Genomic DNA, 26,523 nt, shown 5'->3' with positions numbered 1-26,523 from the left:
ATCAACATCTGACTGGCTACTAGAAAATGGTGAAAGCTCTTCAAATTCACTTTCAGAATTACTACTAGGCCTGTGTGTAACTCCAGGATTGTTTAATGTATTGTTGAAGAGGTGTTTGCTTTCAGAAGGCCTATAGTGCTAAGCCTAACATTGTAATGGCCTGTTTGTGATACTGTGGGGCTAGAAGTTAAATTTAGTGCAGTATTTGTGACTGGAATGTCTAAGTTGCTGGGCTCTTGAATCTGTTTAGGAACTTTACTCTTATCTATTTTGAGATAGGGGTGGTGCTTTAGTTGAAATTGTACATACGATATTGGTTTTACATAAGCCATAGCAAAGAAGAAATGTTGAAAATTCGAGACTTAAGGTACGGGCAGTTGTGCTCAACTGGCCTAAAATATCCTCTTAGTCTCAGAGGGAACTATATTGAGTATTCAGGAGGGGTGTGGGGATTTTGTCTTTCCTAAACTGTTATTGTTAAATTAATATCCCAGTGTCCCTGGGCATTCTCTTCTTTGGGATTGTGAACTAGCCTCTAGCCTACCCAGCAAAAAATTTACCACAAATTTACCGCGGTAACTTACCACACTTTTACTACGGTAAAACCGCGGTAAAACTGCGGTAAATTTGTTGTACATTACCGCGGTGTTTTGGCCCTATGGATGCGGTAAACCGCGGTTTACCGTAGTACATTACCGCAAATTTACCATGCTTTTACCGCAAATTTACCACGGTTTTACCACAATTTACCTTACTTTTACCATGCATTTACCGTAGTACATTACCGCAAATTTACCACGGTTTTACCACAAATTTACCACGGTTTTACCCCAAATTTACCTGACATTTACCATGCATTTACCCTAAATTTACCGCAATGTACCATAGTTTTACCACGCTTTTACCCCATATATACCCTACTTTTACCACGCTTTTACCCCAAATATACCCTACTTTTACCACAATTTTACCATGCATTTACACTAGTTTACCACAATATACCGTGGTTTTACCCCAAATATACCCTACTTTTACCCCAAATATACCCTACTTTTGCCATGCATTTACCCTAAATTTACCGCAATATACCATGGTTTTACCACGCTTTTACCCCATATATACCCTACTTTTACCACGCTTTTACCCCAAATATACCCTACTTTTACCACAATTTACCATAATTTTACCATGCATTTACACTAGTTTACCACAATTTACCATGGTTTTACCTTAATTTTACCATGCTTTTACCCCAAATGTACCCTACTTTTACCCCAAATATACCCTACATTTGCCATGCATTTACCATAAATTTACCCTACTTTTACCACAATTTACCACAATTTTACCATGCATTTACACTAGTTTACCACAATATACCATGCTTTTACCCCAAATATACTATACTTTTACCAGACTTTTACCCTAGTTTTACCACAATATTTACCGAGCATTTACCCTACTTTTACCCCAAATATACCCTACTTTTACCACAATTTTACCCTAGTTTTACCACAATATTCACCTTGGTTTTACACTAATTTTACCATAGATTTACAACAATATATCGTCATTTGCCACGCTTTTCCCTTAATTTACCACACTGTTACCGTAATTTTACCACTATATATCATGCTTTTACCACAAATATTCCCTTCTTTTACCCTAGTTTAACCACAATATGTACCATGGTTTTACCCTAATTTATCATGCTTTTCCTATAGATTTACCACAATATATCGTCATTTACCAAGCTTTTCCTCAATTTACCACACTTTAACCATAGTTTTACCACAATATACCATGGTTTAACCATAATTTTACCATACTTTTACCATAGATATACCCTTCTTTATGTATGGTTTTACTGCAATTTATCAGACTATTAGCCATAGTGTTATCTCAGTGTTACCCTAAATTTACACATAAGCTAAATAGAAGAATACAAAAAGTTCTCAGTTCAGTCAATTTATTTCTAACATCTTTAATATATACAAACCACTGAAATTATCATAATAACATCAAATATAACAAAATGTCACTGCTCCACTGCCGCCTTCCTTTTCTGTGCTTTTACTGCATTAGCCATCTTCTGTCTTATGTAGGCCTTGACTTCTGTTGGCGTTTTCTCTGGGAATTTTTGTATGACAACAGCTGTAAATAAGGAAAACCTTTTGTTATTGTACTTTGAAGATATTGACGTTTGACCCTCTGACCTCATTAATATTCATGAGATGAGCTATCAAGCTATGGTGCATACAATCTTCTGTTAGTTACGCTAAGCCCCCCCCCCCAAGCCTCCCCCCTCATAATTAAGCACGATATCAATTGCAATCAGCATGTGTAGGCTATCTATCAATATCACCATACAAAGTTTGAAGAAATTCCAACTAAGGGTTGCCAAGCTATTGCAATTTAAAAGTTAAAATTTGAGTAATATTTGTATTATGGGCACCAAAAACAATAGGGTCTACCTACTCATTATAGGCAACCAACTGACAAGAATTATTAGCATTAATTTATGAACCACCAAATTACTGAGTACGATAATGACCAACCGTCCCATTATCCACCCCACCCCCCCCCCCCCGCCACAATAATAATTATGCATATCAATTGCAATACACATCAGCATGTACAGGATTCCTACCAATATCATCGTACAATCTTCGAAGAAATTCCAACTTATGGCTGCCAATTAAGTTACTACAATTTGAAGATTTTAAATTTTGACCTCATTAATAGTCATAATCAATCTTTCCCTTGTTGACAATAACACCAAATTTCACAATAGCAAGTTTGAAATTCTGACCTGTGGTTGCCAAGTTATTGCAATTCATGAGCACAAAATTTAATATGGTTCACCTGCCAATATTAGTGTATCAATGTTTGTGGACCAATGATCTCATTGTAAGAGAAAAAAACTAACGCATTGAGTGCATACTCACAAATGATTTTGTTCAATATGACAGGGTCCATCGGTTCCTTTGTGGTGCCATTTGTCCCTGTGATGGAATGCGAAGAGAGATAGTCCTCTGAGAATGTTCCTATTAGGATGTCGTTGACCATTTTTGCCGGCTCCATCACGTTACATCGAGCCAAAATCTTGTTAACCTTTTCTACGCCTGAAGGCAGATCGTCTTTTAACTGTAAATGCACAAATAATATACACACATTGAGGTAAAAGTTTGCTTTACTACATGCATAAATCACAGCATTAACAAATTACAGGTAAATATTATCCATTACCTTTACAATACAAAAGAGAAATCCTTAAAATGAAATTCTGGAAAAAAAGAGAAACAGCTGCTTGGTATAATAAAAATGTAAAGAAGGTGAGATCAACAGAAAATATTAGTCACATCTTGAGAAAGTTCCAGCTGTACTGCTTTGAATTTCTGTCAGCTACAAGATTTTACTCTCACCAGACATTTAACATATTCCTTAGCTCACTGCAAATAAATTCCTTCTTCTGTTCATGATAATCATAAGCTTACCTTGACAGGTGTACAGATAGGAGCTTCTTCTTCGATGCTTCTGGGGATCGGCGTTTCTTTTCTAAACTTCTCCACAGACTCTAACAGCTCTGGAAGACCTGGATAGATAGAGTAAAGCATGTCATGTTAATCAGCCAATCACATAAAACTATTTATATATATATATATAGATAAATCATGTGCGGTGCTTGACTTAATTTTGCAAAGGGACCTTATAGGTATCACAAGCAGTTAGTATTTCTGCTGTAACACTGGTAGGGGGTTTACCGGTCATTATGATAGTTGTATAAAAATAAGTGGAACTGAACACAAAGAAAGAAGTAAAAGAACTAGTGAACAAAGGGAGGAGTCAGGGGGAGAGGAGAGTTAAAAGATAAACGGTGTAAGGACAACAAAAGAACTAATACACAAGAGAGGGTAAAGAAACTGAAAGTACAAAGAGAGAATTAAGTGGGAGACAAGGTGTGACAAAGAAATAGGAAAGATGGCAAAGGCAGTGCGAGGGATGGGGGGGGGGAAATATTAGTAATTTCCACCCCCCTGTTGAGCCCATGAGATTAAATTGTGCAAAGGCATTGCATCCACAGCTAGTATCTCTCTGCTTATAAGAATTTAAAAGAAGAGTGAACAGGTGATAACATTTTGTGGAAATTATTAAAAACAGACCCCTCCAGCATGTCTTTTTAGCGTATGGGTATAATCCATTAGAAAAAAAATGATTTTACTCACTGTCCATCAACCTAATTGTTCTTCTTAAGTTCTTGTTTTCCGTCCTCAGGACCCTCTTGTCTTCTTTCAATTTATAAATTTTTTCCTCCAGCATCTGGATGTGGCTCAGGTCATCTGCATTTGTGTAGTTAGATTCCTGATTAGATTAAGATAAGGAATATCAAATGAAACAAAATTAATGCTCAGTGAATAATATAATTTACTAATAACCAATTAATTAGTCCAAGATTTTCTCAGAGTTGGCCTGTTTTGAAGAGTTCACTATTGCTAATTGGCTTATCAATAAAAGTGGCTGCAATAAGACCATTAGCTCATCTGCTTAAAAGGATACAGGTTGTATTGACTGCCCTAAAAGCTGTTTTTTTTTCAACCATAGTTATTGAAATAACTAATTAATGGGGTCCAACCTAATACAAGGCCATTTTCTGTCTCAGGTCAGCAAACAATTACATAATGAATATGACAGGAATGTCAACAGTTCCTTATCCTTGCAGACCTGCTCCATTTGCCAGGACTGGACCCAGGAGCGCTGGGATTTGATCTGTACCTGGCTGGCGGATAAAGCTGCAGAGAAAAGAAAGAAGGCGGCTTCCTCAAAGCAGGGGAAAAAGAAGCCGCCGGCGAAGGAACCCCAGGCGGCCATACGAGATGGCATAAGCCCTAAACATGGGGGAACGGAGGGCGCCATACGAGATGGCTCAAACCCTCCTCAGGAACGGGTATCCATACGAGATGGAGCTAATTCCCATGCGGCGTCAGCTCAGCCACGGCCGCGACCCCAGGAGGGTCCGTCCACATCAGGCCACGTGGAGTCCAGAAGCCCCCGAAGACAAGCGGTGGCGGACTTATTTACTTCTACTCCGGGGTCATGGGACCGCCACCGGAGAGATTTCTCGGGGTTCTCCCCGGAGAGTACGGAACGGCGCCAAAGCCGAAGCAGAAGCCGTACCCACAGCCGTAGCCGCGGTAGGAGCCAGGAAAGACACCGGCGACCTCGACGCAGGTCGAGGTCTGGCTCATCGCCCTCGTCCTCGAATGGACATTCTTCTGGGCGACACTGGGCCAAGAAACGAAAGAGGAGACAATCCCCAGACTCGGGGCAGGCTCTCCTTTCCCAGGTTAAAGACCTCCTGGGACAATTGTTGCAAAAGCCGAGTCAACAGGACCCGGAACAACAAGGGGCTCCGTCCATTCCACCACAACCGGCGCCACCGCCAGCACCGGTTACGGACGATCACGCCCCTGAGGAGGCCCAGGTAGATCCCTGGGACGACGTCTCCTCCAGAACTGATAACGCGCTGTCAATCGCAGCTAGTGCCCGCCTCCTCAGTGGAGATTCCGAGGCGGAGGATGAAGAACACTTACGGGGTACACAAATTTCAGCGGAAGCCTTTGAGAAGGCGACGGCAGTACTCTGCAGAGTCCTCGGCTTCGAGGAAAGGGTGGATGCGCTTGCCCACGAGGGGCCGGCATCCAAACTCACATTGAACGCGGCCGCCCAAAAGCCTCGAGCCTCCATCCCGGTGGATGTGGAATGTAGAGAGCGGTTCGAGGCGGTGGCACAGGCGAAACGCTGGACAGCCTTCCAGCGATCAGCCCATCGCACTTTCCACGTGGGCGACGAAGACTGGGAAAGTCTTTTCACGCCACCCCAAATCCCGCCTCAAGTGAAGGAGAGACTTCGGTCGGCGGGTGCCTTAGACGGCAAAGACAAGTTCAGGGAGAAGGGTGCACAGACCCTAGAATCCTCCCTGTTCGACGTAGATAGGGCCTCCCGCGCAGGGATGAAGTACTCATCAGCCTTATTACTTTTCGCCGAGCTATTGAACAGATCTTTTCAACAGGCCCAGGCATCGGGTATCTCCCGCAAAGATACCGCCGCCATCATTGCCCTCCTGGGACCCGTTTCCAGGATGGTATTAGACCAGTTCGCCCGCGTCTCGGTTAAGGCCACCTTGACACGTCGGGACCTGGTTTTGAACTCCCTGAATTGGTCGTCCAGATCCACGGCGGACGGGTTCCGCAACTTACCGATCCTGGGCAGTGACCTCTTTGGCGGCAAGTTCGATGAGAAACTCCGGGAGGAGGCAGAGAGAATGAAATCTCTGAGGGAGGCGGACGAACACATGTCCCGCCCGACCTCATCCTCGCGCCCACGTTATGACTCACGACAAGGTAGCCTCTTTAAGCAACCAAGATCCAGCTACAGTCAGAGTCGGGGCGCCCCGCGAACACAGCAACAATCCGCTCCTTCGCGGCCCGAACACAGGCCATACCGCCCGCAATACCACGGAAGCCGCGGAAGCCGCGGTAAACGGCCCTAGGGATGCCCACCCCACCGTAGCGCCCAAGGCCAAGGTGGGGGGGGCGACTAAGAGTTTTTTGGGCTCACTGGGAGGAAATCGACCCAGGAGCCTGGGTACTGGACGTGGTAAAAAGGGGCTACAAGATAGAGTTCTCGTCTACCCCACCCCAATATGGCCTCTTTGCAACCACGCCAGTACCCGAGATACCGGAAAAGCGGGTTGCCCTCGAGGACGAGATCAACAGTCTTCTCAAAAAAGGCGCCATTACGCGGGTCACCACCGCAAACGCGGACGGCCCCTCTTCCGGTCCTCGTTCTTCCTCACGCCGAAGAAGAACGGGACTTGGAGGCCCATCCTGAACCTCAGACCTCTCAACAGGAGGTTCATCCGACCGGAGAAGTTCAGGATGGAGACTCTCACATCAATCCTCCACCTACTGCGCCCAGGGATGTGGGCATCCTCCGTCGATCTAAAGGATGCCTACCTACATATCCCCATCCGACGCGAGGACCAGCGGTTCCTCGCGTGTGAAACGGCCAAAGTGATTCAAATGTATTTTGATTTGGCTTTTATATTTAGTCGAGACAATTAATCTTTATCAATCGTTAAACACGATAACAGGAGGTTTTGTTAGATGCAAGAAGGGAAGTGAAAAAAAAATAATTACGTCGTCCCCCTAAGCTTATCGCTGGTATACTGTATGATGTTAACTGCTAAAACTGGATAGTATATCAAAGAGCATTAGTACAATCTCGCGTGAAGAACTTGTGATACTATTACACTGTAGATAAGCACACCTCCCCGGCTTTGAATAGTGTTGAATCAAATGATCTACATTCTTTTTGCGCTGTGGTTGTGGTGAATCAAAAGCGCGGAAAAATACAATCCTTTATGTGGAATATAATAATCGGTTGCAAATAATCGGTAGGGCAATGGGTTTTGCCGATGCCGATTATTTAACGATTGTCTGATAATCAGCCTGTTGCTGATTGTCTAACCGATTATCGGTCAACACTATAAAAACCTTGTGCATCATTGGTAACCCTTATTCTTGGCAAGAAGGTTGCCCATAGCTAGGGGCGTTGTTGATTTTATTGCAGGTCAAGATTCAACAGTGAAAACCTTGTTCCTATAGCACTAGTGTAATCCTGGTTAATTCTAGTCACCTATTCACAAGAGAAATTTTGATTGGAGTGACATGACAAATCAGAAATATAAGTTTCAAAAGCTCGGACTGACAATCCTAGACGAGAATAAATAACTCATACCCTATAAAATGTAAGGAAAATAAATGCCTTCTGTCTTTATCCAGTCAACATTATTCTTTTTCTGTGAAGAAATTGTGAAAATGTGACCTAATGTTACAATTTTCTCCAGAACAATAATGATATGGTTGCAGTACAATCCAGCATACTGATACAAACTAAGAGTAACTTACCAAGAAAGCTTTATGTGTGCATGAAATGCAGAAGGTTCCAGAAAATTTGGTCAATGGACATGGTAGCCAATCAAATAATGTGATTGAATGATATGAAGCTGAAAGAGCATATATTGTCCTTTTTCATTGGCTGAAATATTGTAGTTCAGAATAGAAAGTTGAGCTGCCCAAGATAAGACAATAGGACCTCTGTAAGAATGAGGAAAGAAACCAACCACTCATAATTACAACATTGATGAATTCAAAATAAAAGGTTTAAGAAACATCACTAACCTTACAAAGTTTCCTAGCATTTAAGCTGCTTTCTTGTGTTGATTGTGTTCCACACTGTAAGGTTACTTCCACATGGTACTGTTCATTCCCACATCTGAATAAAATTAGGCCAATTAAATGCTATATAATCTATTTTGGTGCTTAAAAATAACTTTAAGAAAATAAGAGATATCTGCTTATCCTGTAGTGGAAGTCCCTATGACCTCCACAAGGGCTTATAGAAGATATTGTAGAGAACTTTAATTCATCTCTCTGACATGTTTTGGAGCTCAGAGGCACTACAAGAGAACACAAAGTATCAATTAACAAATGCTAAAAGCGTCCTGAAACTTTGGACCCATACCAGGGCTTTGAAATACTTTCCAGAGAAATGAATTCCTCTTTCTCACAAGTATTGTTTTTGCTCAACTTGCTCTGAGAGAACAAGAAATGCCTGAAAATTCTGCAGCTTGGGGCTTATCCCACTGGACCCCTATACTAAACGGGTTAGAGATACATTCCATAGAAGTTAAGAGTATTATAAGTAATCTTTCTGACATGTAATGCTTCAGCAGCAGGGGGCACTTTGTCCATTCCCAGGTATTCCCAGCCAATTACAGTGTGCAAATTGCATTTTTTCAAAACTTTTTGCAACATTTATGGGGCAGTCACTGAAGTCTGTCAAAAAGCTATCCCACCATATAATTTTTTAATGAAGAGCCTTTTTTCAAGCTCTTTAGGATGACAAAACTCAAACAATCATGCATGAGTTTCAAGTTCATCATTTAACTAAAAAACTATAACTAATAATGTTAGGGTATTTGATATTTTTTTCATGTTATTGCAAATTAACTGGTCTTGAATTATTCTGTTTCATATTTTATGCATGTACAAATTTTAGCAAATGCAGCAGGTGAATGTCTGAGTGTTAGGGGAAAAGACCTGATATGACTTTAAAACATTAATTTGATGTAGTTGACCCTATTATCATTTAGACATACTGTAACCCTCTCCATCTTCTGTGCAGTGATGGAAAGCCACAAATAGAATTGGAGTGGCGGGGGGGGGGGGGGGTAAGGTGACCAGACATTCCTTAGTTCCGCACAGTATCTGGGAAAAAATTGTCCCTGGAAATGCCCTAGGATTTTATGTCATATATATTTGCCCCAGCAATATCTCCAAATTTGTGGATAACGCCTGCATAATTCCAATATGGCTGTTTGTGTATCAGAGACACAATATGGGCAGAAGATGGGATTGTTTTTTAAGAAATAAGATGCATGCAAACCATGCAATCTCAGTTAAAAAGCTTTTATATAATATGATCTGAAGTATTCTAGTTCAACCATATACATTTATTAAATGGTCCTCTTTGGTTACAGAGTTACTGCTTTCTCATCCTAGCAAATATGCATTTACTCCCAGTTGATGATTTACAGATGAATTGATATTTGCATGACAAGGTAACCTTTTCCTTTTGTTCTACACACCTGTCAGCAGGGGTGTAGATACTTTTAAAGGGAGGGGGAGGTGAGGGATTTTTGGTTAGAACAAGGAAATCAAATATTGGTCTCAAAATTAGCAGAAATCAGTGTGTTCTTACATTCATCAACTGAATAGTTATGAAACAAAACAAAATTAAAAACAAACCTGTTCTCTCTGTTTTCCGTCTTCATCTACAGTATAGTGTGAAAGTAACCTTACTTTTTAGCAGAGTGGAATGCAATAATCTCAGTTATTGCACTCTTATTTTTTTTCTTCTAGGCTTGCAATTGTTATGATGATTGCGATACACTGTTTATCTGAGAGGGCAATCCCTGCAATGAACTCAGTTTAGCCTATTCATCTCAGCAGAGGTGATAAGTCCATTGTTTGGTCCATGCAAGCAATAGCTGTCATCCTAGATAATGCTATTCATCTAGTCTCCAATTTGTTTTCGATCAAAGTGACATGACAAAAAAAAAATTGACATATAAGTTCCAATAGCTGGAACTGACAATCCTACAAGAGATTTAATAACTCATATCCTACAAAATGTAAGGAAATATAAATAACTTCTTTATTCAGTCAACTTAGTGGTATAAAACTGTATACTGTCCTTCTTCATTGGCTGAAATATAATAGTTCAGAAAACAAAGTTGAGTTATAAAGAAAGGGCTTTCCCATTCTGCCCAAGATAAGACAATAGGACCTCTGTAAGAATGAGGAAAGAAACCAACCACTCATAAATACAATAACGATGAATTCAATATTAAAAGGTTTTGAAACATCAGTACCTTACAAAGTTTCTTTTCGATACAGGTTAGACTTACATGAATTTGTCATTACTATTTTCCTTTTTTCCTTCATTATTTGCTATTTAACTCTTGAGAACTTGCCTTGCCATGTTCTGCAGTAGTTGATGAGCAGCCATCTGTTGTAACACACTATATATGACAAATTTAACCTATAATGGGAGTATGGCACATGGCCATGTTGCTTCAAGCCTACCACATGTTCTAATTCTCGTTTTGTAGATTGAAAACATTGACAAACAAAATGTTTATCTGAAATAATAAGTTATTCCAGCTAAGAATTTTTTTTAACATTCCTGTGAAGAAAATATCGGATGGGTCAAATAATAGAACACTGTACAGATTCAATAAAACAAAATGTAGAAGACTAAGTGAAGGAAAATGCTTATTCATTTCTTTTCGATCCATCCATTCTTTCTATTGCCATTTATGTTTTAATCTATGCATTGGCCCCTGGTTCCACTTTATCCTAATCAGAACATAACTACTTACACACTTTCTGTTTAACTTACTAAGTGAGTTTGTTGATGACAACTTAGCCTTGGCCTGTATTTACTGTACATTTACCACACCAGCTTGGACTGGCATGGTTTAATTCAGTTAATTGAATGTAGACTATGTCTTGGCAAGAACACTTTTGGAATCCACTGGTGGTTATATATCATAAAGGATGGTTATTTTTTATTTATTAATTTTATTGTTGTTGTTCTTGTGTGTGTATTATTACTATACATGGTAGTCATTGAATGGACCAGCATACAATATCGGGCACGTATTTATAAATAGTGTTTATATATCCACTTGTGTACTTCCATTGTGTAGCATATAAACACGCTGATTGTTATCCCTTAGAATTCCCTGCACTTACGCTGCTTTCTTGTGTTGATCATGTTCCATGCTGTAAGGTTACTTCCACATGGTACTGTTTATTCCCACATTTGAATATATTAGGCTGATTAAATGCTACATGACCTCAGTAGAAATCTATTTGGTGCTCAAACTTACTTCCAGAACACAAGAGATATCTGCTGATGATGCAGTGGAAGTCCCTAGGACCTCCACAAGGGCTTAAAACTGTAATTCATATCTCTGACATGTTTTGGGGCTTAGAGGCACTACATGAGAACACGAAATATCAATTAACAAATGCTTAAACTTCTCTTAACTTTGCCCATGGACCCCCCCCCCTCACCAGGGCTTTGAAATACTTTACAGAGAAATTGAATTCCTCTCTCTAACAAGATATTGTTTTTGCTCGACTTGCTCTGAGAGAACAAGAAATGCCTACAAATTCTGCAGCTTGCCCCCCCCCACCCCTGGACCCCTACTATAGGGCTCAGAGATACATTCATAGAAGAAACTTTTTACAACATATATGGGCCAGTCACTGAAGTCTGTCTCAAAAAGCTATTCTATCCTGAAATCATTCTACGCCTCAATTGACAATTGGTGAATGTATTCTCCTGCCTGTTTGTAGCATGGTTCTTTTGAGTCATCAAATAGCTGGAAATTTATTGTACAGTTGGCTGACTGCCCTAAATTGTCAGTGATACACTTTAGAAGTACTCTGGTACAGCAGCAAGGATTGACCAAAACAACAGCTTCTAATAAATATCCCACCATACAATTTTTAATGAAGAGTCTGTTGTCAAACTTTTTAGGGTAAAAAATCCTCAAACAATCATGCATGGGTTTCCATCAGTTAACTCAAAATGTGTATGATGTATTGTTAGGATGAATTTTAAACATAAAATTTACACCCAATCTGCAAATTCCCTTAAAATTGAACCAACTCAACATTCCATATTGTTCAGGATCATGCTTTCAAAGGATACAGCTAATATTAAATTTCATCAAGTAAACATTTTCTGTCAATTGATGTTTTACAGATTAATTTGAAAATTAATGCATTTGTATTTGCATAAAATAATAGTGATAAACTATAGAATATGAAAGGTGTAGGACTCATGTAATGATCTTTATTTAAGTGTAAGGTGACCAGACTTCCCTAAGTTCTGCACAGTATCTGGGAGAGTTGTCCTTGGAAATGCAATAGGATTTTATGTCATATATCCCCCAGCAATATCTCCAATTTGTGTAAAGGGCTTGCATAGTTGTTATTTGTGTATAGACACAACATGGGCAGAAGATGTGATTGTTTACAACTACAAACATACTGTCCATTGGTGACGCACTGTGACATAGGCACAGAGATCATTGAATAACTTCATAGGTTATATTTCACATGGAAAATATCTTTTTGAATATAATGATGATATGGAGAAACATCCAGTTATATTCAAGATTTTGGCAATTTGTCTTTATATCTTTGGACAAAATGTTATCTTTAGGATTACGTGTTCTAAACTTCAACACTTATTTATCATCCACTCAAATAATGAGAGGTCCTCAAAATCCCACCCTCCCTTGAACTATTGTGGCACAACCCAGGATATTCCATGAGGACTGAGCCATGTACCAACAGATCACTGTCCATCAAATTTGAAGCTCAGAATGCATGTAAGCTATGCTAGCCAAAATTTAATTGATGTTAAAATTAAAACAATAACTTAACTGGGATATATCCATCAAGTCGGCAAAGTATAAAAATGTAGTTAAATTTTCTGACATAAAACAAATGTCATAAACCACAAACACTATGGTGACGCACCTTTCGGTTGCACAACATGAACTTTTAAGACATATGAGTCCAAAACAAAACTCACATCTTTATAAACTGTAAGGAAAAGAAATGACTTCTGTCTTTGTCCGGTCAACATTATGCGGTTTCATGATGAAAGTGCTAAAACTTTCTCCAGGACTAATATGACATGGCTGCAGTATGATCCAGCATACTGCTATATATACTCAGAGTAATGTTACCAAGAAAGTTCTATATGTGTATGACATGTAGAAGGCTCCAGAAATTGTTTTCAATGGACATGGTAGCTACAGTATGTCAGCTAATGTGATTGATTGGTATGAAACTGAAATAGTATATATTGTCCTTTTTCATTGGCTGAAATATTGTAGTTTAGAAAACAAGGTTGAGTCGTAATAAAAGGGCTTTCCCACTCTGCTCAAGATAAGACAATAGATCCTCTGTAAGAATGAGGAAAGAAACCAACCACTCATAAATACAACAACGAAGAATTCAAAATAAAAGGTTTTGAAACATCAGTAACCTTACAAAGTTTCTTTTTGAGGCAGGCTAGACTTACATGAATTTGTCATTACTAGCTTCCATTTTTGCTCTATCATTTGCTTTTAACTCTTGATGACTTGCCTTGCCATGTGCAGCAGTATAGTTGAGGGAGCAGCCATCTGTTGTAGCCCAATATATATGACAATTTAACCTGGTAAATGATGGTAGTTTAGTGCATGGCCTATAGAGTGAAGTATCAAAAGTTTATCAAACATTGTGGTATATTTTTCCAAACCTGCTACATGTTCTAATTCATGTATTGTAGACTGAAAACATCGACAAACAAAAAGTGAGTGAAAAAACATTACCCTGACAAAATAAATTTGTTTAACATTCCTGTGAAGAAAATATATCGAATTGGTCAAATCATAGAACATTGAATGGATTCGACCAAACAAAATGTAGAAGGCTAAGTGAGGGGAATTTGAATAAAATTTGGCTAATTAAATGCTACATTACACTGGTATTTTGGTGCCTGAGAACAAGAAATATCTGCTCATGCTACAGTAGAGGTCCCTCAGACCTCCACAAGGGCTTTAAGATATTCTAGAAACTAATTCATTTCTCTGACATGTGTTTTTGGGCTTAGAGGCACTACAAGTGAACACAAAATATTTAAAAATGCTAAAGCTGCCCAAAACTTTGCCCATGAACCTTGGAATATTTTACAGAGGTATTTGAATTCCTCTCTCTTACAAGTATTTATTGCTCAACTTGTTGTGAGAGAACAAGAAATGCCTAAAAACGTTGCAGCTTTGGGGCTGATCCCACTGGACTCCTACTATAGGGCTCTGAGATACATTTCATAGAAGTTTAATAATTATCTTTTTGACATGTAATGATTCAGCAGCAGGTGACTATGTCTCCCCCTATGTATTCCCAGCCAATTTTGTTTTACATATTTTTTGAAACATTTATGGGTCAGTCACTGAAGTCTGTCTCAAATAGCTCTTCTATCCTAAAATCATTGTACACCTCCATTGAAAAGTGGTAAATGTATGCTCCTGCCTGTTCGCTGCATGATTGTTTTGAGTCGTCAAATAGCTGGAAATTTATTGTTGATCCATTGGCTAACTGCTCTAAATTGTCAGTGATACAGAGAAATGCTGACACTTTACGTGTGCTTTGGTACAGCAACAATGTTTGACCATGTAAACAGCTTTTAATAAATACCCTACCGTATAATTTTTAAAATTCTCTTCCAGAGATAAAGGTAATCTATGTGGTGTATATGCATGTGCTTGTAAACACTTTAACTCAAAAGGTTTATGGTAAATTAACTTCATAGTTTTGTGTTATTGAGTACAAGAAATCTATTCTTTTCTGTCAAGTTCAAAAGTCAACAGAGGTCAATCTGAAAACAAAGAAAGGAAATTATTTCCCTTCCACAGTAAACAAAAAACAGTAGTGAATACAGTACATGATCTCATACCCAAGAATACTTTTGACCAATATGTATTGCCTGGCACATATTGTCATCAAAGTTATTTACAGATGAATTTAACAATTACATGACAAGGTTATCTTTTCCTTTTTCTCTACACACCTGTCAGCAGGGTTGTAGATACTTTAAAGGGAGGGGTATAGGGAGGGATTTTTGGTCAGAATGTGGAAATTAACTGTCGGTTTCAAAATTAGCAGAAATCAGTGTGTTCTTACATCCATCAACGGAATAGTTATGAAACAAAACTAAAATTTGAAAACTAAGCATTCCTGGTTTTACCTCTACTGTACATATACAGTATAGTGTGAAAGAAACCTTACATTTCAGCTGCGTGGAATGCAATAATCGCTAGTATTGCATGCATTTCCTTTTGTCTAGGCTTCCAATGGTGGTGATCATCACGATACACTGTTTTTTCCATGCAAGCAATGGCTGTAATCCTAGATAATGCTATTCACAAAAGAAATTTTGATCGGCGTGACATGACTAAAGGACACGACAAACTTATTTTATCAAATTATTGCACATGTGGTGTGCCATATTATCAAACAACTGTGTTTTTTGGTCGATACACTGAGTTTATCAAAATCTGGGGGGCTAAAATATCAAAAAACAGAGTTGATCGAACTGATAAACAGAGATTATCGATAATCTCAGTTTTATCGAGCGAAAAACATAGTTCCCATTTGATAAACTTGGTTTATTGCCAATAATCTTAGTTATCGAGGTACCCATGCTTTTCGCTCGATAAACTGAATTTATTGCGATAAACACGGTTATCCATTCGATAAACTGAGTTTATTTATTGAAAAATAGAGTTTAAGAGCAATAAACTCGGTTTATCAAATTATTGCACCTATGGCTTGCCATATTTGAGGCCATCTCCCGAGAAGAATGGATATCAAAAGTCAGTCTCAAACTTGTGGTCGAATTCAGCATAGTCTTACACAATTCAAAGGAATTGAAATTTGAAAGATGAAATAGTTCTTACTGTTTTTCCTCAAAATGCTACATTCCCATTTTTGAATAACATTATAGGCAAATGAATGTTACATCCCCCCCCCCCCACCTCCCCTCAAACCCCAATGTATACCCAGTCAATAACAGTGTGCCAATTGCATTCTATTTACCTCTTGCAACTTTAATGGGCCAGTCACTGAAGTCTGTCTCAAAAAGATATTCTATCCTGAATCATTGAATGTATGCTCTTGCCTGTTGGTAGCACAGTTCTTTTGAGTCATTATATACAGTAGCTGGAAATGTATCATTGGTCTGCTGGCTGACTGCTCTACTTTGTCAGTGATGCACAAGTATGCTGACACTTTAGAGGTACTCTGGTACAGCAACAAGGTTTGACCATATCAACAGCTTTTAATAAATATCCCACCATAAACATTTGTAATAATGAGTCTGTTGTCAAGTTTTTTAGGGTAAAAAAACCCCTCAAACAATCATGAATGAGTTTCAAGTTCATCAGTTAACTAAAAAGAAAAAAATTACAAATGTTAGGGTATTGATAGCTTGTGTGAGTGTTAGGGAAAAGAGTCTGATATGACTTTTAAAACATGAATTTGATGTAGTTGACACTATTATAATTTAGACATAACCCTTGCCATCTTCTGTGTAGTGACAGAAATCCACAAAGAGAATTTGAGGGGGGCAATGGCGGAGAGTCCATACAGTCAGGGGGCGGGTGCCCCCCCCCCCCCCGAAAAACTCGAATGGACTGCTGGCGCCCTTTTCAGCTCTTTACCACTTTTTACTTATTCGCGATTATTGACTTTTTTATTGCGCCCTCATCTACCGATTGACATTTGTCACATTTTGTTGGTGTAATTTGTCGATGACACCTATTTATTCTTCGTTAATTTGCTTTAGGATTACGTTTTCAAAACTTCAAAACTTTTTTTTATCATCCACTTAAACAATGAGAGTTCCTCAAAATTCCACCCTCGAACCATTGTGGCACAAAAATTTACTTCCACAACCAAGGATATTCCATGAGGACTGAGCCATGAGCCACCGTACCACTGTTCATCAAATTTCAAGCTCAGACTGCATGTACCAGCTAAGCTAGCCAAATATGGACTTGATGTTAAAATTAAAACAATAACTTAACTGGGATATATCCATCAAGTCGACAACGTCTAAAAATATAGTTCATATTCTGACATCTGTGAAAATGTCATAAAAACTTCAAACATTATGGTGACACACTTTTTGGCTGCACAACATGAACTTTTGGTGTCAACATGGCCAGTGAAAAGGTGAGGGGGGGGGGTGTACAGTAGCATGTCCCAGGGTTCCTTGAAAAATATGGTTACCTTATTTTAGTGGAACAGAGCAACCTGTAGTGTCAGATGAGATCCTGTAGGTGATGTGTGTCATATATGTTTGCTTATCCAAATAGCAACCTGAGTTTGCATCCTCGTTGACCTTAGATTTCTGAATATCCACAGTATGTGATCCAATACTGAACAATACTTGTGTACAATATGTACTGCCTGGCACATATTGTGATCAAAGTTAATCAAAATATATTGACTGTATGTAGGATCTCTATAAGGAATTCGGCCAGATGTAATATTGTGGACAGATGACATAAGCATGGCAGTGGACGTATGGGAAGGAAACTTTGCAGTCTAATTTAAGAAATAAGATTCAAGCCAACCATGCATTCCCGGTTAAAAAACTTTATATATGGACTGGTGTAATCTAGTTCAACCATATGGAAGTACTGAATGGTCCTATTTGGTTACAGATCTCGATGAATGTACAATCAGTTTTTTCAGTAATATGTGTGAATATTAGCAGCTCCTCAACATGCATGAACACTATTGGCAGCTACTGTACAGATGTTTGTGTAAGTCCGGTTACACTGGTTCAACTTTCACACCTGGACTACAATCTACATTGACAGATATATAAGACAATTACATGACAAAAGGTCAGCAGGGCTGTAGACAAGTGCTTTTAAAGTGTACTCTACACTGGCTGCTCATGAAGGACAGGATAAGGTACAAAATCATATTGTATGTTTAAATCTCTGCATGGTGAGGCTCCCAGATATCTGATTGATTTTCTTTCTTTGTATAATGCTCCTCTAAGTAATGTTGATGGTTTGAGACGTAGATTCTGCTCCTCATCTGATACCACCAGACTCATGATTCCACGCTCAAAGCGTAGAACTGGTGATAAATGTTTTCAAGTTATTGGTCCCCGTCTCTGGAACCAGCTGCCTGTCGGTATTCGGTCTTCAAAGGTCTCATGAAAACCTATTTATTTACTATGCAGTTATGTTTGTATTTTTTTTTTCTGGCTTGTGTTTAGGATTGGTGTTTGTTTTTATTGTGTAGTTTCTATTTGTTTCTGTAAAGCACTGTGATCTTTTGTAGAGCGCTCTATCAAATACATAGTAATAATAATAATAAATGGAGGGAGGGGGGAGAGATTTTTGGTTAGAACGGGGAAAACAAAAATTGGTCTCAAAATTAGCCAAAATCAGTGTGTTCTTACATTCATCAACAGAATAGTTATGAAACAAAACCAAAATTATAAACATAACTGTTTATTCTGTTTTCCGCCCTCATCTACAGTATAGTGTGAAAAAAGTGGAATGCAATAATCTCAGTTATTGCGCTCATTTCTTTTTTTTAGGCTAGCAATTGTGGTGATGATCTGGATACACTGTTTATCTGAGAGCGCATTCCCTGCAATGAACTCAGTTTATTCTATTCATCTCAGCAGAGGTGATAAGTCCATTGTTTGGTCCGTGCAAGCAATAGCTGTAATCCTAGTTAATGATATTCATTTAGTCACCAATTTGTTTTCGATCAGAGTGACATGACAAAATTCGACATATAAGTTCCAATAGCTGGAACTGACAATCCTACAAGAGAATTAATAACTCATATCCTACAAAAGGTAAGGAAAAATAAATAACTTCTGTCTTTAGTCAGTCAACTTTGTAGTATAAAACTGTATCCTGTCCTTCTTCATTGGCTGAAATATCATAGTTCAGAAACAAAGTTGAGTTATAAGGAAAGGGCTTTCCCATTCTGCCCAAGATAAGACAATAGGACCTCTGTAAGAATGAGGAAAGAAACCAACCACTCATAAATACAGTAACGATGAATTCAATATTAAAAGGTTTTGAAACATCAGTACCTTACAAAGTATCTTCTCGATACAGGTTAGACATACATGAATTTGTCATTACTTTTTTCCTTTTTTCCTTCATCATTTGCTATTTAACTCTTGAGAACTTGCCTTGCCATGTGCAGCACTAGTTGATAAGCAGCCATCTGTGGTAACACAATATATAGTAAGACGGGGTAAAAAAAAAACGTTTCCTTAAAGTTTAACATAAAACTCGTTACGTAGATGCTTAGGTAGATATTTTAGCATTGTCAGTTGACAAGTGGGAATACCTTCCTAAATAGCCATAATAAAAATTTCAATCACAATGAGTAAAGGAGAAATTTCAGAAAAGGGGTGGGCTTTTTTTACCCCGGCTGTTAGTCATTTTTGGGGTAAAAAAAACCCCTGCTGGGTAAAAAAGGTCCACACTGTTAAAACAACATACTACCAAAGAAAATGCGCAAAACCACCAGAAATATTTTCAGCACACTTTAGAAAAGCTTTATTTGGGCATTTTCAATAGAGTTCTGCAAGAATTAACCTATTGCCAAACGATAAACTGCGGGAAACAAACCCCACCTTCCGAGACTAAGCAAGATTCTATCAAGACTGTTTAATACCCCCTAAAACATTATTGACCATGTTTTATGAGTTTTATTCTATATATTAGTATCACATCCAACTGTGGGGTTGGGACTTAGGGTAGAGGATAATTTAGGACTCTAAAAATAACAAGATAACCATATACAGCAGACATATATTGTGTTAGGCTATAACACTAGGCTGACATAGCAATAACTTAGGTTAAGAACAGGCAACAGTTATAAAAATGTAAATGATTATATTGGTAGAAATTAGAGGAGCATAGATGTACTCCCTGTGTCAATCATATAGCAGGTCTAACATTCTGTGATAAGTATAAACCATTTTGGGAGGAAAATAGGACTGGTCTTTTTTTACCCCAAACAGACACTAAACCCTGGGGTAAAAAAATCCACGTCATTCGAGAAAACTGGCAGATCGTGCGGGTAATTACATTACTGATTCATGTAGGTACACCTCTTGTTATCATAACCAAGAAACAAAAACCTCTATATCAGTTCTAATATTTTTTGCGGGATAAAGTTAAAGGACAGTGTTCAGAACCTGAATATTTGCTATTTTTAGAGTATGGGAAAAATCGGTGCTAAAAGTATCAGTACGCCGATGGAAAAGAATAGTAACAATCAATAAAGTATGTCAGAATTGACTTGGGCACCATGGTTTTCACATACACCATACAAAAATGTGTTTCAATTTCTCACGACTTGTAGTGGGGGTGGGTTTTTTTTTACCCCAACTACCCTGTGGTTTTTTTTTACCCCGATTTACTATATATGACAAATTTAATCTATTATGGGAGTATGGCCATGTTGTTCCAAGCCTACCACATGTTCTAATTCTCGTTTTGTAGACTGAAAACATTGACAAACAAAATGTTTATCTGAAAGAATAAGGTATCCCAGCTAAGAATTTTCTTTTAACATTCCTGTGAAGAAACTATCGGATGGGTCAAATAATAGAACACTGTACAGATTCGACAAAACAAAATGTAGAAGAGAAGTGACAGAAATTGCTCATTCATTTCTTTCCCTTCCATCCATTCTTTCTATTGCCATTTATGTTTTAATCTATGCATTGACACCTGGTTCCACTTCATCTTAATAGGAAAACTCTTTCTGTTTAACTCACCGAGTGAGTTTGTTGACGACAACTTAGCCTTGGCCTGTGTTTACTGTAAATTTAACACACCAGCTTGGACTGGCATGGTTTAATTCAGTTAATCGAATGTAGACTATGTCTTGGCAAGCACACTTTTGGAATCCACTGGTGGTTATGATAAAGGATGTTAATTGTGTATTTATTTATTTTATTGCTGTTTTTCATAATGTCTGTATTGTTACCATACATGGTAGTTATTGAATGGACCAGCGTATAATAACGTGCACGCATTTGTAAATGGTGTTATATATCCATTTGTGTACTTCTATTGTGCAGCATAGGAATACGCTGATTGTTATTCCTTAGAATTCCCCGCACTTAAGCTGCTTTCTTGTGTTGATCGTTTTCCACACTGTAAGGTTTCTTCCACATGGTACTGTTCATTTCCACATTTGAATAAAGTTAGGCTAATTAATGCTTCCTTACCTCTATAGAAATCTATTTTGGTGCTTAAAATTTACTTCCAGAAAACAAGAGATATCTGATGATGCTGCAGTGGAAGTCCCTATGACCTCCACAAGGGCTTATGGAATATATTCTAGAGAACTGTAATTCATCTCTCTGACATGTTTTGGGGCTTAGAGGCACAATAAGAGAACATGAAATATCAATTAACAAATGCTAAAACTTTCCCAAACTTTGCCTATGGACCCCCACCAGGGCTTTGAAATACTCTGCAGAGATATTAAATTCCTCGCTCTCACTAGTATTGTTTTTGCTCAACTTGCTCTGAGAGAACAAGAAATGCCTAAAAGTTCTGCAGCTTGGGGGCTTACCCCCCCCCCCCCCCCCCACCCCGGACTCCTACTATAGGCTCAGTGATACATTCCATAGAAGTTTAGAGTATTATAAATAATCTTTCTGGCAAGTAATGCTTCAGCAGCAGGGGACTCCCCCACCCTGAGCTGTTAAACTAGGGTGTAGCACCACGTGAGGGAGAAGTATAATGATCAAGAGTAGTGCATGTTATGCCTTTATTGTATATGATTATACCCTTTATGAGTGTGAAAGAAATTTAATCACTTTCCCATATGTTTGAAGTATTTCAGTATGCAAATACATGTTACTAAGAACTAAATGTGTAGATGCTGTAACATTGAGGGCCCTCACTTCATTTTTGCTACCAGCTCAAATTGGTCGATTCATGTGAAAATTTGTTATAATTGTAATGCAGGGAAATAACTTCAGAGTATCTTATATCACTCTGTAAATTAAGTTGGGATGAAACTTTGATTGCCTCATTATATTGATCATGTAGAAGGCCAAGTGCCCAGTTTAGACACTAATGTCTGTGTCACTTATATACACAGTTATCAGTTAGGAGTGTAAGAAATATGCATAGCTTAGCTGAGAACTAACAACAGTCTTGAGATTCTAAAGCATTTCTGCACTAGTTAATTGGAATATCTATTGATTGTATTGGTAATATATAAGAAACTACAGAAGAGTTCTCCATCATTCTCTCTGTACACCATTCTGTGTTTATCTCTTTCCTCAAGCTGTACTCTAACATGATGCTACTGTCTTTTACAGCAGGCAAAGTTTTTCATCATTCCTCTATGTTCACTTCTCCGTCTGTGTGTATATCAGTGTATAATCATTCTTCAAGCTGTGCTCTAACATATTGTTACTGTCTTTTACATTTACAGATTGCACCACACCTATCTTAGCTGGTCAGTGTAATCCCAATGACTGTTCTTGTACTAAGGAGCCATGTACTTTACAGACTGGTAGATGTGAGGCCACCTGTAGTGTTTTCCAGTGTCCTGCAAGTAAGGCTGCATGTGGTTTCTTTCTATTTATGGTCATTTATAGTTAGTGGCAAGCCTCAACAAATATTGTTAAAAGTACTTGCCACTTGGTGACCGTGACTAAAAATCTCTATGCCAAACACAAAATTCACTCACCGATATGATGGTTGTACAAGTCTCCGTACTTGTAGTAAAATACAGATCTGCAACATTAATACTTTCTGTAAACTAAAGTTAGTATACATGGTACTATGTAATATGCACTTTGGACACTTCTATTTCTGTGCAGTATGAAATTTCAAACTTTTACCAACAAAATTAAGTGATGGACAAAGTAACACATGTTGGAGAATTATAAATCAACAGCTAGGCCTACTTTGGTGTCTCAAACAAATCCTAAGAACAGGGCCAAAATACCTACAAAGGTCGCTTGGTTTCTTTAACATTTTTGCTCCTCTAGTACTAGGCATAAGCAATACAGTAGCCATGGGTCTGTGCAAGTCCTAAGCCTATACAGTACCTAATTATTTGTACTTGCCTATTTCTGCAGAATGGTGCACGAAAACTTTAACTATTACTCCATTACATTGGCTAATCAAAGCGTTCTTTTATGAAATGAAAATCTAAGGTTGACATAGCATCTTTCTTACAACCGCAACCAGTGTTGAGTGAAAGTCTGAAAACTCTTTGCAAGAAATCATAGCAGCAATAACAGCAAACTTATCTCAAAACTCCTTAAATTGTTCTATATTTTGTGAATTATGACAAAAGTATGTAGAAATGCTTCAAGAAATAATTTATGTGTTTGGCCACCTCAAGTGTGTTATAAACCTGATATTATTCTACCATTGTAAGTGTAGGGCACAGTGAAGCCTAACCAATGCGAAGGTTCCTTGAATTGTCAATGAAAATGTTATACCAAATGTTCTACCAAAATGACAGTACAGTATATTGTGAATTTGACTTTCTGCATATCAACCCTAAAGTGGCCTTGTGTCATTAACATGAATTTGAATATTGCAAAACTCAAGAGTAAACTGGTGACAACTTGTTTTGTTTGTTTTAGTAATTTAATGTATTATATTTTAAAGGTGGGGGCGCTCGTATACTTTTAGAAATAGGGGGCTTTGATTTCAGTGGTTTTGCGTGTCACCCTTTACTCACATGACTTTTCTGAGTGGTCACCTGATTGTAGCTGTACCTGGCTGTGAACGGTATTGTGTTGCAAGCTATGGCCGCGGGTGATGGACGGTTGTTTACTCATGGAGGTGTTTTTACCTCCATGGTTTACTGTACGTTGGTCAGTGTTGTGGATATTCAAGTTGATAGGTAGTTAGCACAGTGTTTTCATACGAATTTTGAATACAGCCAGTTTGCAGTAACACAGTATCGAGATTGTAATTTGACGCACGAAAGGTTGCTAAACATGGAGGCGTATTCCAGAGAAAGTAAAAGAAAGTATCTGAACAAAAGAGATCATACATACGACAGGGGCAAGCACTTTTCCCAGACATTCGTTAACAGGTCGTGCGACATTCACAAACCGTTGGATCTGCAGCTATTGATACATCTGCATCTCCAGATTGAGATCAATTGATTCGTCCATTTTGTTCGATATTAGCTATGACTGTGAAGCAGCCGCTTGGCCACCCTCTAATTCAAGGCGGGCAAGGTTGGGGAAATTCGATCAAGGAGAAACATTCAGCTTTGTATTATTGTATATAGGCCTACAAGCTGTAAAGGATGGCGAAGCCGTCAATCTACACGATTTAACAAGCCGGAATAGTTGCGGATTAACAGCGGGTACAAATATCTGTATCGGTTTATTTATACTTGTGTTTATTTCCGTTGGCAAGGGGGGATATGATATTGAACGTGGGGGGTGTGTGTGGGGGTGGTGGCGGAGGAGGGTCCCCCTTGTAGTGTCGAAACGATGCTACATTTTACATCTATCTTTGTGTATCACATGTATATATAAAAAAAAAACTATCGACACGATCAATCAGTCCTGTCTCTCACCTCCTCTCATGCACTGATGTATTTCCTTCCCTCTGTTTACCCTGTATTTTTTAATTTGCCGACTCCCTCCCCCCCATCCCCCCAAAAATATATGTTCACAAGGTTGACAATTCTATAGTCCCAAGCTAAACACACTTGTTGTGGTGAACGTTCACTATACTTGCGGATCAAGACGGATCCCCCCCCACCCCATACTTCCCAGTTTCAGGATTCAGCAAATGGAAGATTATTCAGAGTTTTCCCAAGAGCTAAAAAAGTAGTTCTTTGTGATGGTTCAATGATCTTATAGTCAGGCATAGGCCTGTATGGTTCTTTTTGTCCTTCATTGACGTCGAAGTTTGAAATGAATTAATCATCCTAGTAACTTTCGGGCAATTTTTAAATTTCTCTGGCAAGTAAAATACCAAGGGCGTAGGAACCGGGGGGGGGGGGGGGGTGCCAGCCCTCCCAGTGAAAAATATGGGGGGCGGAAGTATCATTCCGCCCCCCCCGCTCAGCAAGTCAGAAAACCCCTTTTTCATTTCCAAATCAGAAAAAAATCTCATTTGGAGCACCAAATTGCATCTAAGGCCAGGTGAAAATGCAAAATTATTTACAAAATGGAGTGGGTGTTGAAGTGTGCTATATTGCACCAAATTGCATCTGAGACCACCTGGAAATGCAAAAAAAATCCCAAAGGGGGGGACACCCCCTCCCCTTAGACCCCTCCCCCAGGCCGGCCATCAGTCTTCAACCCCCCCACTCAAAAGTACCTTCCTACGCCACTGTAAAATACCTTCCCCCAGTGTTCCTCCTGGTTGACTAGAGCCCGTACGCCTATATGGTCACACAATAATATAGAGTATGATCCATGCAGACAGCTAGTATTTTTTTTTCAATTCCATCCAATTTCAGTTCAACTCTCGGACAATTTTTGGTTGACTAGTATCATGTTGAGAGTTTTAATTTGAGTCAGTCGTGATGAGGTGCAGGGGTAGCCCCGTGGTGGGCTGGGTACCCCCCTCCCACCTTCATCCCCGTTGCCGACTTTTTGGCATTTCGTTGGTAGCCTTTCAGAGCAAGAAGCAGGATATTCAATTCTGGAGTATGGTAGTTCAGTGGAAATAACTATTAATTTATTGTTCATTCTTATTCCCTTTTTGCCAAATGCCAATCATTTCTGAAGAGGGTGGAGCTGCCTTATGGCAACGTCTTTTACTTCCCTTTTACCGTTCAAGTTTCATTATTTTTAATTCGGTGCACCGGTTGCGAGGATGGGGTGCAGCTAGGGCAAGTGCTATGTGATCGCCTAAAGGGCCCGTGGCCAGGAGCCCAAATATAAGTAAATTTACATATTTATCTATATATGATATATGACAAAAAATACTTTGTCTTTCCCTCCTGATATAGAACTAAAATGCATATATATATATATATATATAAAAAATACAGACTGTGTCTATATATAATTCGTACCTAAATTGAATGAAATACCAATTGTTCACAAATGACGGACTTGACCATACGTTTGATACCCAATGTTGTAATCACTTCAGAAAATTTTTTCACTTTGTATTTGCGCTTTAGTTTTGTGACACGAGTCAGTGCGTATCGGACTTATATTCACTATTAGTTTCTTGAGCTGTAACAAAATATCGACTCGCGACTTCGGTTACAATATTTCAAATACTTTACTCAGGTTAGTACA

General features: G+C 38.7%; 2 protein-coding genes across 2 annotated transcripts in view; one reads left to right on the top strand and one right to left on the bottom strand.

Annotated features, from left to right (window-relative positions):
• The window catches only part of LOC139978247 (uncharacterized), a 116,198-nt gene that overhangs the window by 61,062 nt on the left and 28,613 nt on the right, over positions 1 to 26,523 (top strand). The window contains exon 7 of the mRNA XM_071988254.1: positions 22,716 to 22,838. Coding sequence (XP_071844355.1) covers positions 22,716 to 22,838 — 123 coding nt within the window. The remainder of the gene's footprint in view (positions 1 to 22,715; positions 22,839 to 26,523) is intronic.
• LOC139978265 (BEN domain-containing protein 6-like) lies at positions 1,953 to 4,449 on the bottom strand. The gene is made up of 4 exons (XM_071988300.1): positions 4,227 to 4,449; positions 3,498 to 3,595; positions 2,949 to 3,147; positions 1,953 to 2,154 (listed from the first exon to the last, which is right to left on the bottom strand). Exons 1-4 carry the CDS (start codon positions 4,318 to 4,320, stop codon positions 2,039 to 2,041), a joined length of 507 nt encoding a protein of 168 aa, XP_071844401.1. The 5' UTR covers positions 4,321 to 4,449; the 3' UTR covers positions 1,953 to 2,038.

This window comes from Apostichopus japonicus, chromosome 2 (assembly GCF_037975245.1).
Source record: "Apostichopus japonicus isolate 1M-3 chromosome 2, ASM3797524v1, whole genome shotgun sequence".
Lineage (NCBI taxonomy): Eukaryota > Metazoa > Echinodermata > Holothuroidea > Aspidochirotida > Stichopodidae > Apostichopus > Apostichopus japonicus.
This window is presented reverse-complemented; position numbering and strand designations above follow the sequence as displayed.

Coding starts and splice junctions, on each gene's coding strand:
- LOC139978265 (XM_071988300.1), bottom strand. CDS start 4,320: ATGCTGGAGGAAAAAATTTATAAATTGAAAGAAGACAAGAGGGTCCTG. Junction 3,148..3,497: donor CTATCTGTACACCTGTCAAG/GTAAGCTTATGA, acceptor GTGCATTTACAG/TTAAAAGACGATCTGCCTTC. Junction 2,155..2,948: donor CATATTGAACAAAATCATTT/GTGAGTATGCAC, acceptor CCTTATTTACAG/CTGTTGTCATACAAAAATTC.